General features: G+C 41.2%; 1 protein-coding gene across 1 annotated transcript in view; it reads right to left on the reverse strand.

Moving 5' to 3' along the window:
- LOC135210458 (DNA repair protein complementing XP-A cells homolog) overlaps positions 1-17,416 on the reverse strand; it is a 158,474-nt gene that overhangs the window by 47,458 nt on the left and 93,600 nt on the right. The window contains exon 12 of the mRNA XM_064243353.1: positions 9,628-9,793. Coding sequence (XP_064099423.1) covers positions 9,628-9,793 — 166 coding nt within the window. The remainder of the gene's footprint in view (positions 1-9,627; positions 9,794-17,416) is intronic.

The raw sequence follows: 17,416 nt of genomic DNA on the forward strand, positions 1-17,416 counted from the left end.
TCAGGGTGGCGAGGGCGACTTCCTCACACCAGTAGCCTGAAAGAAAAGCGAGATGAGCTTCTAGTGGTGGCACGGGGTTAACAAACTTATGACTAAGAGTTGTTAGTAAAAAAAAATGATAATGAAGCCTATAATGGACTTACCCCATCTCCCAGCTGACCGACCAGGTCGTAGCAGATGGCGCAGGCTTCTGGGTGCCAGACGATCATCTCGTTGTAAGACGTGGCACAGGGGGCGTGAGACCTACACTCATCGTGGCCGCAGGGGTCGAACAGCGTCGCGTTGCACGCTGGGACCTGACAGTTGGTAGCCTGTAAGTGGAAAGATACATGAGTACCAGGTACACACTTACAGTCTAACAGATGCTCCGCTGGTGCCGGAGCGATAAAGTTAGATTAAACCAGAGCCCCGCCAAAATACGTGTGGTAACCAGGTTGGTTGCGTGCCCTAGGCTATAGCTCCGCTGATGGCGGAGACGCAAAGGGAAACCAACCAGGAGTGGTGGTAAAAGGAAACCACGACGGAAAATGGCGGGTATGGTAGAAATATAATAATAACATTACACAATTCATTGTAAAATTAGGGTATATCCTTAAAATAATAATAATAATAATAATAATACAAACCTCTCTCCACCCGTCTACTAGAAGAGTGCACGGGTAAGAAGCAAGCTCCCTTCCGGTAGCGGGGGAGAGATGTAAGGATATAGTAGGCAAGCAACCGACCACTAGTAGTGCCCACCCCGCCTGCTGGCGGAGCCAGTAATCTATAACCAAAGGTGCCCCGGCTGCGACGGAAGGCTCCTTTCGTTATAGCGAGGGAGGTGGCTGAGCAACTGGGGAGGGGGGAGGGGAAGGTCTCGGCGTAACACGGCGGGAGAGAGAGAGGGGGGAGGGATGGCCTACTCCTCCCCGCCTCACCGACTACCCGCTCGGAGACCCGGTACCTCATGAGTGGTCGCCCTATACCCCCTGCTGGGAGGAACCCCTGGTCACCTCAGAGAGGGAGAGAGAGAAGGCGACTGAGGTTGTCATGACAACCAAGGGGTCCCCCAGCCCCTCCCTATACCAGAGAGGGAGGGCAGGGGCAGGGTAAGGTGCGATGGAACACGTGACCGCAAGTGGCCTAGGCCGCGAGCAACACAACCGTGAGAGGGCCACGTGAACCAGACTGTACCAATACAAGGAACAAGCACCTAGGCTAGCCTAACACCCTAAATACAATAAATAAATACATCGAAAAGATGGAAAAGACACTTTTAGTAAAAGAAAAAGAAGCCCAGGAGGAGGCAGACTGTTCCAAGAAACAGAAGCCTACTCGGAGCCAGCGATAGCCGATGAAGAGCAAGAGCCGGGATGCTGGGCCGGAATAATAATAATAGCCCTAAATACCAAACTAAAAGATATGGTAGGAGGGCTAAACTAGCTAAAACTCGATGTAAAAAACAATGAACGTAATATAGTAAGCCCATAAGTATAAGAAGTCCCAGTATGGAGGACGGGAATTATTAACGAGGCAGCATGGCGCCACCACGAGACAACCGGGGAACCGTATATGACCTATTTAAGAGGAAAATACTGGTACCCGGAAGATAAAATTGAGGTAAAACATTACTTATGAGTTACTTAACTTAGCCGTAGCAATAGCAGAGCGTTCCATGATAGAAGAAAAGGATAATCCCGTAATTAACACAGCACAAGGAAAAATGCGCCTTGACGCTAGCGCTAAAAATTAAGGATGTCCGCTAGGGGCGCTGCTGTCCGTGGCGTCCTCTAGTAGTAGTAGTAGCGACTGCATCACCCGTTGGTATCAGCTCTCTCTTGGGGGGATTCTGGATTGGAAGTTCTAATTGGTTGATTGTCTCGTGGTAGTGTTCCACACTCGCCCCTATTACCATACCGACACTTCTTTTTAAGAGTGAGCGAGTCAGTTTTACTGACATTTTCTTAATTTTGTTTTTCTCTGGTAATTTTAGATTAATTTTACCTAGAAAGAATGATATTAAGGATCCTTTCATAGGCCGACACGAGCTGAGCCCAGAAATATATAGCTGTATTTTCTGAAGTCCGACAGAATTTAAAAAACTTCCGACACACAGCTGGTCGCCATTCCGCCGCTGGGAGGCGGGTATCAGGAACCATTCCCATTTTCTATCATCAATAATTTTTATTTCCACTGTCCCCTGAGGGGAGGTGGGTGGGTACTTGATTATATGATATCTGCCAGGTAAGTATGAACAAACTTTATTGGTATCATAACAATATCATTTTGTTCATGAAACTTACCTGTCAGATTATATATATAGCTGAATCCCACCTTTGGAGGTGGGAAGGGACAGATAGAGGATTTTGGGAAACAAATGCATGCAGATGATTTACATCTTTGGTTCCACCTGTTAGCATAGCTGACTTCGTGATTACTGTCACCCAAGTCTGCTTCTGCTTTACTAGAGTTGCCAGCGAGGTAGAGACCTATAAAGCTGGTGCACTCCAGATGATGTCAACGGGGGCGTGACCACAATGTGACTAGACCATATTGACCATACCATGAGGGCTAAGAAGAAAATAAAATAAATATATATATAAATATATTATATCACCACCTGACCAACCTAGCCAAAGTTAAGGTGTGTTAACTAAGGCTTAAGAGTTAAGAAGTCGCCGTTGTCGGCGACTCAACAACTAAATTAAGAGCTCTTCCTAACCATTTTCTACAGGATAGGATGAGTGGTACTTCTTGCCCCCAAGATTGTGTCTGCAGACACGTATGGCCCTAGCGAGCAGAGATCTCATATGCCATCTTCACATCTCGCAGGGATGTGTGAAGTGAACACAGAGTTGCTTTGCTAAAACATGGTACTCAGGATGTTGCTGAGTGCCATGCTCCTGTTGAAATGCTTCCGAGGCCGCGCCTCACCTCGTGAGCATTCAGATAAAAGATTTCAAATCTTTGTGCAAACACAATGAAGGAGCATTTTTGAAAGAACTCCTTAACACTAAAGCCAGGGTGTTCTTCGATATGGGCAAATCTGGTCTTTTTCGGAACACTGCAGATTGCCCGAATGACTTCGACTTTCTTGAGTTTTATGTAGATAAAACTTGAGAGGCCCGACAGGGCACAGGACTCTCTCTGGCTCCTGCCCACTAACTTGTGCCATCCTTGCTTCCAAGCTCCTGGCCCAAGGACAAAACGGGTTTTCATTCTTAGGCCACAACGGAAGGCTTAGAGAGCACACCGCCTTGTGTTTCTCTAAAGCCAAAACTTGTGACGATGGCTTAAAATCTCACTAAACCCTCTTTGTCGTATCTAGGGTGGGTTAGAAGAAGGCCCTTCCTGATCACATTGCAAGAAGTTAACAGGTAGGAGAGGTTCGAATGCTTTGACATCAAGAACTTCAGACTACGTCTAAGTTCCATATTGAAAGCTTCGATCTGGACATGCACAGTCAGTCCGTCTGTACTAAAGTCAGGTGACCGACCAGTTGACCAGTCAGACGAATCAAGGACAACAAGGCTGTACCCTGAAGACCGTAAGGCACTATTCTTCGCTGAAGGATGAGTGTGTGGACTGCCTGGGCGATTCAATCTAAGCAAACCTTGGGGGGTGTATCAACGCAACCCAACCTCGTCAGCGAATCAACTCCTGACTCGAGCTTCTGGTGCCAGGAGAAAGGAGCGAGGAGCAAAAAGGCGATTCAGTCCCGAAGGAAGAATGCCTGACAGTCCAACCTGGTCTCATGTTACACGATCATCGGGGGTGTATAAACGCAACCGACTTCGTCAACAAGAAACTCAGGGCTACTATATGTCGCATGATCTCGCACGAGTGTCTGACTCCGAGAAACATGGTGAGACAAAAAGTAGATGGTGAGCGAGTTTCGAGATTCCACAGAACTCAAAGATTGTGAAGGGTCTTTGTTGTTTGACAGAAGCAAATCTCTGAGCCCAAAGGCCGTCAACAACATATTTGCGTATTCTTTAATAGTTGTGACTGCCAGCTTATCCCATTCTTCAGACGGAAATGGAAGACGGTAATCTTATTCCTGTCAACATCTCGAGAGTCTGAACGTAGTCAGACTCAGAGCGGAGAGGTTATAGGTACCTTTCGAGTAGAGTAGACCGACTCTCTCGGAAAGGTCCTTGGAAAGAGAACTAGGAAGGACGTGACCTCTGTGAATCCAGGATCCTGAAGGCCAACATGGGGCGATCAGCGTCATTGTCGCTCCCTGTGACGTCATAAATCCTCTTATTACATTTCCTAAGCGATTGAAAAAAAAAAAGGGAAAAGAGACTAAACATCCATCCCCGTTCAATATCATAGGATGGCGTTTAATGGTACCGATCCCGGATCGAGAATAAGGGAGCAGAGAAGAAGAAGCCTCTTCGTCCTCAACATATCGAAGAGAAGAATGAAAGGGGGCGCACCCTAAAAGTTCTCCACAACATCTCTAACCATACTTCTAAAGAAAGATTCCACTCGGAAGTCAATAGTTGCTGCCGTCGATCGAGACGATTCGTACGGACTTTTGCAATCCTGTAACGAACCTCTAGAGGATCGTTACATTCTACGCCTGTTGTTATAATAGGCTCTTTCTCGTAAACTCAAACAGGGACCGAGAGAAGATAATTTCTTAAGATATGAGAGAGCTGTGGAATATCAGAGTTGATCTGGACCACTGGTTCCAAAAACTCGTTTCGAGGACTGGAGGGACGACCGAATTGCTTTTACTTCTTTCAGATTAAGATCCAGGACATCTGAAACCCTATCCAGATGTCCGGCACCTTATTTCTATCACCTCAGGTTGATGACGCACTGAGAGATGTTCAGAAATCATTCCTAGATCTTGAATAATATTTCAGTTTCCGGTAGGAAAAAAAAACTGTGGAGGTCTGAATTGCAGGTCTATTCGAGGAAACAAACTTCTTCAGGAAGGAAATGGTCCCCAGCAAGCTCATCCATTCCCTCCCCGAGTATGCTTACTTCCCTAAGCAGGAGAGCATATAAAAGTGCAATGTTGCAGTATACTCGTAGTTCTATTCCGTGCGGTAACGAGCACCGAAAGGATTAGGAGATAACTCTGTTGAACATAGCAAGGCAAAACGAATGCAACGTTTATTCATTCACGTAAGAAATCCCCTCAATCTTAGGCTAAAGTCCGTGATTGTAGGACAGAGATACAGTTAGTCAGTCAATCCCACAGGAGAGACGTAACCGCCGCACAGAGATACGGTTAGTCAGTCAATCCCGCAGGAGAGAGAGACGTAACCTACCGCGCATAACAGCGCGATCTGTTACTGGCTCGGTTGGATTGGAGGGGACAGACAACAGCAGCAGCCAGCAGCTTACGAACGTCGTCTCTTAACTTTATGTCTGGGTTGCCAGCTACTCTATTCTACGAAGAAATAGGTACGTTATTTTTTGAGCAGAAAGACTCTCAAGCTGGTATATTTAAGCGAAACAGAAAACGCTAAATATATAGATGCGTTTGTGTCGTCAGAACACTACCATACAACGGTAAAAGATAAATTGGAAACTCCTGGAAGGCTGCAGGGAGTAACGATTAAATGTCCTTAAAATAGACAATAGACCTCTCGGTTGCCATCCGAAGAGGTAACTACAGCAAGCGTATATGACTTGAAAACCAACAGTGGTAAAATAACGCAAGGCAAAATATGAAATTATATCACAATAAAGTTTGTTCATACTTACCTGGCAGACATATATATAGCTGAATTCGGAAATACAGCTACATACATATCTGACAGGCAAGTTTCATGAACAAAACTTAAGAGAATCGAAGCAGAACAGCTCAAGCTTCTTATGTTATTGGACATAAGCGTTCATTGACGTAGTCTACAAGTCTATTTCTTGTACGAGTCTGCGAATGACGAATGAGAGCTCTTCCGAATCTTGTCAATAAGAGCTTGAGAACTAACCCATTTACGGGACAAAGAGATATTTTGTCAATGAGGGGATACCACTTACTTGACAAAACGATAGTATACTGTCAATGGGGGAAAGCCACTGAATTGACAAAACGTAATCCAGGAAGTCGAGCATTTTATTTTTCTGATTCCCGTCTCAAACGAGGAAGGGGCAAGAATCCTGTTAAGAGACTGGGCTTACGGCAGGTAGAACGACGATGTTCAATTCGGCAGCGTAGTCCCGACTAGAAACTAACAAAATCTATCATCTGAAAAACCCTTTCAGATGGGCTAAAAAGCTTGCAAAATTATCCTGGGAAGAGGAAGAAACTCTCCAACCAGCTTCCTCTCCCGTATCACAACTAATGCCTGCTAAAGCTTAAAATTTATTGGCAGTATGGCAAAGGAAGTCCTGTCTTGCGCTTTCCTGTAAGAGCGTCCTTTTGATGAGTGCCTTTGCAAGAATCCTACTGAACGTTGCCGAGAGTCCTGACGTGCAGGACATCGAGCCTTTACATAACCCGTAACTGCCTTATCGCAAGTCTTGATTGTGGTATGAGAAAAACGAGATCCTTCCCTTGAGCTTTCCTTAACTCCATCCACCTTTGCGAAAAGCAATATAATATTGACAGAGACCTCTTGAATTCACGAAACCCGAGGTCTTGCTGGGTTTCGAAGACGAAGTTGTCTGTTCACTTTAAGCTTCCTCCGAAGCACTGCTTACTTCACATTCTTTGCATGTGAGGTATAAGGTATCACCGAAGGTAGAGGTAAAAATTCTTGAGGCCCAAATCGTAAACAGAGCTTGAAGAGTTCAACAGAAACGTTCAGCCAGGCGACACACCTGGCGTGCGCTGGGGCGCGACGCGCTCGGCGTCCATGGCGAGCAGCGAGCACGCTCGGCGTCCACTGGCGCTCGCTCGGCAGTCCACTGTGCGCGCGTCCTGGCGTCCATCCGAACGTCCGTCCAAGCCGAGCGTCAAAAGAAGCGTGCAGAAAAGCGTCACGCTCCTGACAGGCGTCAAAACAAGCGAGAGAAACTGCCTTCAGGGAAGAGCGAGATACATCTCGGAGAGAAATCCAACTGCACGAAACAGTCTCAGGAGAAGGGTTGATCGTGTGAGAATACGAGGGGCGAGAAGGAACGCCTTCTTATTCTCACAGTAACAAAGCTCGGACGTGCTGCTCAAAAGCGTTCCTGCTACTAAGACTTCTTTTTTCTATTTTTCTGGTGGAAAGACGTACACGTGATCAGGCGACGTTCGCCTTCTTACTTCTCACTGGAACGCATAACGAGAGAGAGAGGACATGAAGCGTCCTATTCTATAAAGCTTCTATTTAGAGGGCGCGAGTCCTTCCGAAAGCTCCAACCCTGCGCGGGGAGACGCTTCGGAGGACGAGAAGCAATCCTTCAGGATTCGTGCACGTGCACGCACTTAGGCAGTCTGGGGATTTTCATCAGAAACTGCTGAAGGCACGCCAGATCGGTGGGGGTTCCTCGTAACCCTCCTCCTTCGGCTTTCGACATGCTCTCTCCCTGGGTCCTGGAGTCAAGCAGAGGTCCCGGCCTAGAGGCGAAATAAGGCCGATCTGACGCACCCTCCACTACACAAGGGGCACTGTCACTGCACTTAGCCACTTCACTATTGCTCTCTAAAGCAAGCACTTTCGATTCTAAGATACGAATCGAAAGAGTATCAGAGAAAGGGCAATAACCTCTACAGACACTGTTTACGGCCCGAAGGCAACATTACAGGGTTAGGAGAAACAATAACAGAAGTAGCACTCTTCACAAACAATGAAGGAGAGCGATCACCTCTCGAAGACATATTCATAACCCGTAGGCATACTACAGGGTTAGGCAAAAAAAAGTCTACAGGAAGGTAAGCAGGTTCACTACCCTGACTTTTGTTTACTGATTAATTGCGTACATACGAATCATACGTTTTCCTTACGGAATTAGACATGTTTACTGATTAATTGCGTACATACGAATCATACGTCTTCCTTACGGAATTAGACAAAGTCTCACACTCCTTACATGACAAATCTCAACTAAGAAGCAAGACTCATACCCCTCGTGCATACCAAGTGCGGATCTACCGAAGCTTTCGGTAGCCACACCCTATCTTTGCAGACAACACTCTCTGAAACTAGCCTAACTAGATTCAGATATCTTATGCAAAAATGAATCAAATTCAAATCAATTTAAGATAGCGTATGCCTAGCCACAAATCCAAGTAAATAAATTAAAAGACAATTAGGATACTTAGCGGCAATGAAGTTTCCAAAATCTAAGACGGAGGTACTGGAAACAGGTGTTTCCAGCACCGGCGACAGAAAAATTATGAATAGAAAATGGGAATGGTTCCTGATACCCGCCTCCCAGCGGCGGGAATGGGTACTAACCACCTGGCCGACCACTGCGTGTGTCGGAAGTTTTTTAAATTCTGTCGGACTTCAGAAAATACAGCTATGTATATATATATCTGACAGGTAAGTTTCATGAACAAAACATAGTTTAAGAATTTGTTGACTGTTCCTCCAGAATTACAAACAATGATCGGAGTTGAATCCTACCAGGAAGTGCCTTTCTCCTAGTTAAGCATGAAAGGAGGGGATGCAGTGACAGCTGTAACCTGCTATTTGATCTAGAAATTTAGTTGAGAGCAGCAGCGTATAAGGAATGAAAGTGTCTCTGATCCAGGAAGAGGATTCAATTAAGCAATGAAAACTTGTGAGGAACCATGAAGTCTTCCACAAAGAATAAAACCCTGTAGGCAGCTAATTTGGGCATTTACCAAGTAAGATGTTCAGTATATGCTTTATTTATACTCTTAACTCACTAACCCCCTTTAAAACGGAAGGCACAGGGCAACACATCTTGGGAAATAAATAAGACCCAATGCTCAAAGTGTATGCTACCATAGTTTCTAGTATTCAGTCTGACTCTACCAGATACTTTGGCCTAGTTGTTGCTCCCAAGGATGACGAAGAGGTGAGCCACATTACACCACATTCATACCCTCAGATTTACACCAGGTATAAGTACTTGGGCAAGTTATTTTTCCATCCGGGTGGAGTTATGTGCTTCCACTTTTTGTTGAACAGACGCCACAAGGTCAAGTTGTAGTTATCCAGGGACTTGTGGGTGACGTTTTTCAGGTATAACGAGGTGAAGTTTAGTTGTCTAAGTCAGACACCCATCCCATTACGTATCTGATATACCAGAACTTTCTTCTGAAAGGCTAAGGGCTGTGCTTTTCTTTTTGTGCAAAAAAACAAAAAACCAAAACAAAAAAACAGTGGGTTTGAGGGTTGTCACAGACTGTAATTGAAGCAGTTATATGAATTGGGGTGTTATTAAGTATAAAATCATGCAATACTCAGTTCTGTATTCCAGAACTCAGCGAAGAGCTAAGGTGTCTAGCTTATTTCTAAATTATCAAAATTCTATGTGGAGGAGAATGATATTTAGGCTGGTTAAACTAAATCTACTTTTCAAACAGAAACCCAGTTATTGTAATGAAATTATTTGTCAAAATCAATAATTAACAGCCATTAGAGAACAAATATAAAAGTTATTACACTGTCACTTAAAGGGAATTCTTTTTAAAACACTTACAAACATTCACGAAGAAACTTATTAAATAGACAATTATGGAAGTATACATTTTGGTATGGTAGAATAAAGTAAACTTACTTGGAGTTTCAAGAATAATTTCATGTCACCCCATCTAGAGTTGTGGGGGTTTTTCCGCACAATAAATTTCAGAGGTGGTTCTCGCTTTTCAAGATCTGAATCCTTTAAGAGATATTCATTCTTTGCATCTGTTTTTGTTATGAGACTGTGTTTGTCATCATTATCTCTGGGGAAAGAAAAAAATTTTGTGATTTATAATGTTACAAGGTATCAATGTGCATTGCATTCTCTTTTTGATACTATTTCAATTTAGATCCTCACCCTCCTTATTTACTGAATGCTGAGCTATCAGTAAAACTAACCAAAAAAGTACATATGTGGCTAATATATTTTCATAACATAAATACTGTTGACTACCAATTTCAAAAACTTCAAGTCTAAGAACTCAACAGTTCTATATTTTTATTTTTATTACTGGACTACCTTGGTAAAATTACTTATTTTAACTCAGAGGATGTTGTTCAACAATTTTATTATAATAATAACACTTAATAATAAATCTTGTGTTTCATAAGCTGGACCTTCACACACCATCTCATTCAGGCCAAATAACAGGAATTAAAACTCGCATTCTTAAACATGACATGTTATGAATAGATATATGTATCTTTATAGAGATAGAATTAGGCTATAAAGAACAGAAAATGAATTATGGACTATTTTAAAAGTTTTCCCAGTTTTCCAACTCCTCCACTCTTATAAGTCATACCCTTACTGGTCCTGTACCCACAGTATAGATCAAGTCTTGTCCTGCCTTACTTGCCCTATCCTGTCAGCTACTACGGTGTTTGGCTGAACCATATTCATATAATACAAAAGCTGGAAACCTGTTACAACACCCATTTCATTCAAGTTAAGGTAAAATGGGGACAGGAATAATACTTGTCCAACCATCTTTTTATAATAAAAAAAAATGAATTTTGTTTATCACAAGATGCAAACTTTTTGGTTACAAAAATATGAATTTTACATTTATTACAAAGTTGTATCATGAGATTTTGTAGCATTTTTAAAAAAAAAAATTTTTACCACAGCCACTGAGTTGATAAGATAGGCCTATAATATGGGGTAACTTTTTTTTAAGGCAAAATTTTGAAAAGCCAATTTTTTGTTAATTGAAAATGTGAGCTTTATGTTTATTACAAAGTTGTATGATGAATGTTGATACTTGGTACAGATGTGAGTAGCTTACCCGAGGTGAGTAAACTTTAAGTTTTGCCCCTCATATGAAATATTGATCATATAATGAATTGTAATTGAATTGGAATTGAAACCCTCATGGTTTGAATTGAATTGGAATTGAACATTTATTTTTGAAAATTATTTGGAATTGAATTGGATTTGATAAATTCACAATTTTCATAGAATTGGAATTGATTTGAATTGATAAAAATAAATTGACCCCAACCCTGGTTGTTTCAATGGAATTCAATTTGCATAAGCTTCTCTGTATACCTTATATCACCAGTATGCAGCTGCTATATCAAGTTTTTTTAAGGTCATAGAAACATGACCTCCTAACTAGATACCTCCCTGACAAATAATGTCTTTCACCATCTATCAACTTATAATAGGAACTTCCAAGGTTTTTCTTCTACAGACATCATTGCCTCACTGAATTTTGAGAGCCTCTTCACCAACATCCCAGTTGACAAAGCGATTGGGTACTGGGATCCATAGGGTCATTTAGTGCAGTCATGAGAGGTTGATGGATAGAGATTATGGTAATGATGATGAAAACAGGGTTGAGTATTGCTTGATAAAAAGGTATATTACATAAAACTAATCAAAAGATTAAAATAAACACTAAGTTTAAAAGATTTAGCAATCTTAGCAAAAAGTTTTAAATTTTTAAGATATAAACTGAGTTTCCTTTAAAAATCTAACCAGATTTTCAACATCAGCCCCACCATCCTCTAAAATCTTTGGTAGGGACTTGCGCCAAGCCCATGTTTCTGCTGTGTAGCAGCATAATACAGTTGGCAATGCACCAGAATGTGATCAATGGACAAGGGGCTGCCACACTACTACACTCTGGAGTATCAGAATGTTGCATAAAAACATGAGAGTTAGGTACAAGTGGTCAATTGCAAGTCTACCTAGAACCAACCCCCCCTTTCAGTTTCTACTCGATCTGGTTGACAACCAGAGGGCCAAAATGACAATTTTCTTTTTGTCAATTTGTATTTTTCATTACTAACAAACCTGAGGTCCAAACATTTGGATAAATCTTCTAGCACTAGTTGAAAAACTGGCAAATTAATAAAAATCGTTTACGCAAGGAAATATTTGCATCCGTGCTTCAGCACAAGCTATATGGGAGCTCCCACAATCCTTTACGCATCTCGTGATCGCGCCAGTTACTCTTCCAACCTAGTTGAATTGTGGTTTTAGGTGGGAGCCCTTTATATCTTAAGACCTCAGGTTAGCTGGTTATGAAAAATACAAATTGATTGAAAAATGTGTCATTTGTTCATAGACTTACTCTTTGGTGGGAGGTAAGTATACTATTACCTGACTGGGAGTTTGCCACCTTTAATATTCCATATAAAAGAATTCTAAGAATATTGATATATGAGTATCTTTAGGTTACATGAGTGTTTCATACATAGTTTCATGTGTAAGATAAAAAGCTACCTGTTCCAATAACAAACCAATGTATCCTCTCAGGTGGATTGGTATCATCCCTCTCTCTCCTTGCTAGAGAGGAGAATGTGTGCTACTGAAAGGTATCATTATTGATCACTCTAACAGCATGGCTATATCACTTACCTGTATCTAGTCCATTCCAGCCTATGATGGTATTCTTCTTCTTACTGCCCATAGGTAAAGAAGTAGATAGAAAAAATAGAAAAGAAAGGGACCAATCATCTCATTAAATCCACTTTCATACATCCAACTTAGACTAGATACAAACTGACCCACCAGGGGTACTGGATTAGCTACACAACTTGTTGAGCAGCAACCATCGGACCCAAGGAAAGTGTCCGAGGACCTATGGGCAACATCCTTTAAGTAAAAGAAAGTGAAAGTGGTTTGTCTCAACCATTCACCAGCTTTCAAAATTCTCTGAAAAGACATGTTCTTCTTGAATGTCAAAGAGCTCAGACCCCTGATGTCATGCACTCTTGCTTTCAAAACATTATCTGACCCTTCTGATTCTGTCAAATATGCATTCCTGATCATTTCCCTTAACCAAAATGATATTGTATTCTTGGACACTTCTTTCTTGACCTGGCCTGTGCTAACAAAAAAAAAAACCTTCAACATCTAGGTCTGAGATGTCTAGTTCTTTTTAAATAAGCATGCATTACTAAAACAGGACATAACATTTCTTTGGGGTCATTATCCACAGTCTCCAAAAGAAGGTAGTAGTATAGAAAAAAGAGACAAACCTATCATCTGCAACTAATGGATTCTGTGTCTTAGCCATGAATTCTATTATAAATTCGAAAACTAACAGCTTCCAATCTCTGGAATGTCGCACTTCATATGACAGACCATGCAGTTCCCCTACCCTTTTGGTAGATGCTAAAGCCAATTTGAAGGCTCCTTTCAGAGTCAAATTCCTATCCATGGCTTGTCGCAATGGTTCATATGGGGCCTTAGTAAGGCTAGTCAATACCAGGCTTAAATCCCAGTTGGGAGACTTCAGGTCTCTAGGAGAAGAGAACTACTTGAAGGGGAAATATCTACATCTTTCATCCAAAGGACTAGAGCTAGGGCAACCCCATCCCCCTTTATGGCAGACATAGAAAAATGTTTTTCCTTTCTAAGGCATAATATACAAAAATCAGCTATATTTGTTGAATCCCAGAGGAGAAATACTCTGCCTATGGCACCAATCACAGTAGACAGACCACTTTCCCTGCGATGTTGCTTTTTTTAGAAAAGCCTCCCATTTACAGGAGATACTCGACAGTCTCAACCCATGAAGAGTTAGAGACTACTGATTGTTGGTACCTCTCCAAGTGGGGTTGACATAGTAGGTTGTGCCAGGGAGGTAGTTCTCTCAGAACTTCTACTAGCAGGGATAACAAACCTGGAAACCATTCTTCCTTTGGCCTTTGGCCCACAATGGGATTCACCAAGGTCACCTTGAGATTCTGTGACCTCATCACCTTGTTCAGGACCTGACAGATCAAACAAAAGGGAGGAAAGGCATATACGTTCAGATTGTCCTATGGATGTTGTAGAGCATCCTATGCTGCTGCTTCTGTGTCTGAGTTTCTTGTTGAATCTTGTTGAGAACAGATCTATCACTGGCGTTTCCCGAAAGAAAAACATATGTCCTAATGGGTTGGTACAAATCTAAGTGGGGAATACCTGGCAAGTTAAATCAATTGCTAATGCTAGCAGCTTTAGCTTCTGCGCCTGCAAGTTCATTCCCCAAAATCCTAATATGGGAGGGGATCCAACAAAAACAGTTTTCTGATGGACATGAATACGGTATAACCACTTTTGTGCCTCTTGCCCTAGGGAATGATAGAAATTCTTAACTGATGGTATCAATGGCAGATTTTGAGTCTGTATAAATTACAAATTTCTTCTTAGATTTTGTAGTAGAAACCTTTTTAAAAGCATGGACTATGACTGTCAACTCTGCTGTAAATGATGATACTGAATTGGGCAATCAACACGAGCTTGAATGTTCACTGGAGAGAACAGTAAAAACACGACCCTCATTCCATTTAGATCTGTCTGTAAATATTTTAAGATCTTTGGCATGTGCATGATCATGTTCAAGAAATTTTCCCCCTACCTCTTGTGGCGGAGAAGAATTCTTTTTGCATATTTTTGTTGAACAGTGTTCCACTTGTGGGATCAGCCATAGAGGATGTTTAGGGTACTGTACTGGCACGACCTTCTCATCAAGTATTATTATTATTAATAGGGCTTTGTTTTCCCACTCTCTCATCATCTATATCATTGTTTCCCAATTGCTCCTTAATACACACTTGGAAGGGTTTTAAAATCTCTTTATAGCTGATGGAAAGTGTCTGGTTCAATATTTTGTATGTTGGATTGTCTGGTGAACATTTAAATCTTGCTGCATAACAGTCCCAACTCTTCCCTATGAAGGTCTAATGGGAGCTGATGTGTGTCGGTATAAAGGCTTCCAATAAGAGATGTTCTAAAAGCTTCAGAGCAGATTCTTAAGCCCACATTATGAACAACATCGAGTTCTTTAAACCCTGTCTTACATATAGACGTAAAAGGGATTTTTTATCCACACTCCAATCAAAACTAGACACCACTTTTAAAATATCTAGAAACTTACTTTTCATTTTAAATTGTCAATATGACTCACCCAAGTTAGTTTCTTAACACAGGTTTGACCTAAAAACTTAGACTTCATCTTTATAAAGTAAAAATTCCCCATTTAAAAGTAAATTTGGTACTTAGGCAGAAACATTACAAAATCATCTACAAATAATGAGCATTTCACAGGAGAAACTTCATTTAACATACTGTTAATTGCAACTGTGAAGCAAGTAACACTTAAAACACTTCCTTTAGGGATCCCTTCCTCCTGAGAATAAGCCGACGATAAAGTGTTTCCCATGTGTACTTTTAAGATATATTAGATAAAAAGGAATTTAAAAATCTTATCAAGTTGCCTTTAATGCCCATTTTGTGAAGTTGCCGAAGAATTCCATGTCACCATGTGGTGTCATAAACCTTTTTTAGATAACAAATGCCTATTGCCTGACAACCTATAGCAAAACCTTGTTGGGTTGGTTGGAAAGATTTAACAGAGGATCTAATGTGCTTCTTTTTTGGTTGTTTTTTGTGGAATCCAAACTGGCAAGGTGATAGTAAATCTTTGGGTTCTAAATACTACCACACCAGAACAGGAGTCTATCATCTTCTCCATGAGTTTGCAAACACAGCTAGTCAATGGTATGGGGTGATAACTAGTGGGTTAGAGAGGGTCTTTGAGAGGCTTTTGGACAGAAATAATTATTGTAATTTGCAACTTATCAGAAGAATTCCTGTCTTCCATATTTTGTTGATAATTTTAAAAGAAAAAGCTTAGTTGTGGCAAGGAGCTGGCATATCATGGTATATCAATTCCATCTACACCAGAAGAAGAATCTTCGGTGGAAGACGAAGCACCCTGAAGCTCACCTAAAGAAAACTGGGCATTGTATTAATCTAAAGAGATCCAATGAGAAAACTTATGACAACTGGGGAATCCCATATTCTTTGAAAATTCCTCAGATTAGTTATTTGGGCTTGGAACTTCTGACAAAATGTTTCCCTAATGATTCAGCCATCTCATTAGGATTGGTTATAAGATTGTACTTATCTTTAATGTTGGTAGAGGAGGTACAAATTTTCTACTTAGCTTCCATATTTTCCTCCAAACAAGTCTAGATGGTGCCTATGCTGTTATACCATTAACATAATACATCCAAGATTCTCTTTTGGCTTTTCAAAATAAAGACGGTTCTTTGCTAATGCCAGTTGGTATATAACTTAGGAAATCTGAGATCCGCTGTTTACATGTTCTATAACACTTCTTAGCAACCTGGTGTGGAATGGTACAAGTCTTACCCCACCAAGGAACTACTGGCCGCTGGGGTTTATTTCCTGTTTTAGTTATTGAAGCATCAGCACTTGATATTATTCTCTTGGTCAGGTATGAATATGCCTTTTGTGAGAGGGGAATGACTCAAATTGTCTTTCTACAGTTGTAACTTGCCTACATTTATCCCACTCTGCTCCCTGTATCTTCCACTTTGGAGATGAAAGGGTCAGAGTATTTCAGAGAACTTATTATGTACATAGTACGTATAGGATAATGGTCACTTCCATGCATGAAGCCATTGGCAAACCAACTGAAGTCTCTAGCTATATTAGAGGAACAAATACATATGTACTTAGTAGCAGAGTATGCGATGATGTAGATATTGTGATACGCCATTGAACCACCAATATACAGAATTACTTTATATTAGTTTTCAAGATATTTTCAACAATTTTATCCTGAATATCCAAGTCATTATCACCCCACAAAGGATTGTGTGCATCAAAATCTCCCAGCAGTATAAAGGGTGGTGGAAGCCGATTGATCAAATTTCGTAAGTCTGTGCTGGTGAAACCAGCTGCTCCAGGCAGGTAGATGGAGCAAACAGAAATACTTTTCCCAAGTATAGCTTTACCAGCCACTGTTTGTAGAGGTGAGTTTAATTGGATGATCAAGAGCTGTATGCACTAACTTATAATAATAGCAGCAGCTCCATGTGCTCTACCACCGGGAGGTGGTAATGAATTATAAATGTTATAATTTAAACCTGGGTTAAAATTAGAATTGCTTAGTTTCTTGAAGGCAGGTAATACCAGGGTTATGATCTTTCATTAATACTTTCAATTTCTCTGCCCAAGTACTAAGACCTAGGCAGTTCCAATGGAAGATGTTAAAATTAAATGTTACTTATATTTTTTTGGGGTGGAGCACCCAGTCTTTTCCTAGTGGGACTGGAAGGATGAATTCTTTGTAGACCCACTAGGTCTTGGCAACTTAGTAGGTTTGCTCTTTGAAGAGACCTTGTACAAAACTTCACCCAAATGGTGATCAGAAAGTGGATTGGTCTTTTTATTCATTTAAACATTTGGAGAGTTTGAGAGAACGTTTATTTCTAAGCTACATCCTTGCTAGAATGGAAAATGAAATTTAGGCTTGATACATCCCTGCTAGAGAAATTTGCATCAGCAAAGATTTTGTAGCTTTGTTCTTTTGGACCATTAATTCGACACTGTTTGATTTGCGAAACTCCATTTT

This window comes from Macrobrachium nipponense, chromosome 39 (genome assembly GCF_015104395.2).
Source record: "Macrobrachium nipponense isolate FS-2020 chromosome 39, ASM1510439v2, whole genome shotgun sequence".
In the NCBI taxonomy this organism is placed as follows: domain Eukaryota; kingdom Metazoa; phylum Arthropoda; class Malacostraca; order Decapoda; family Palaemonidae; genus Macrobrachium; species Macrobrachium nipponense.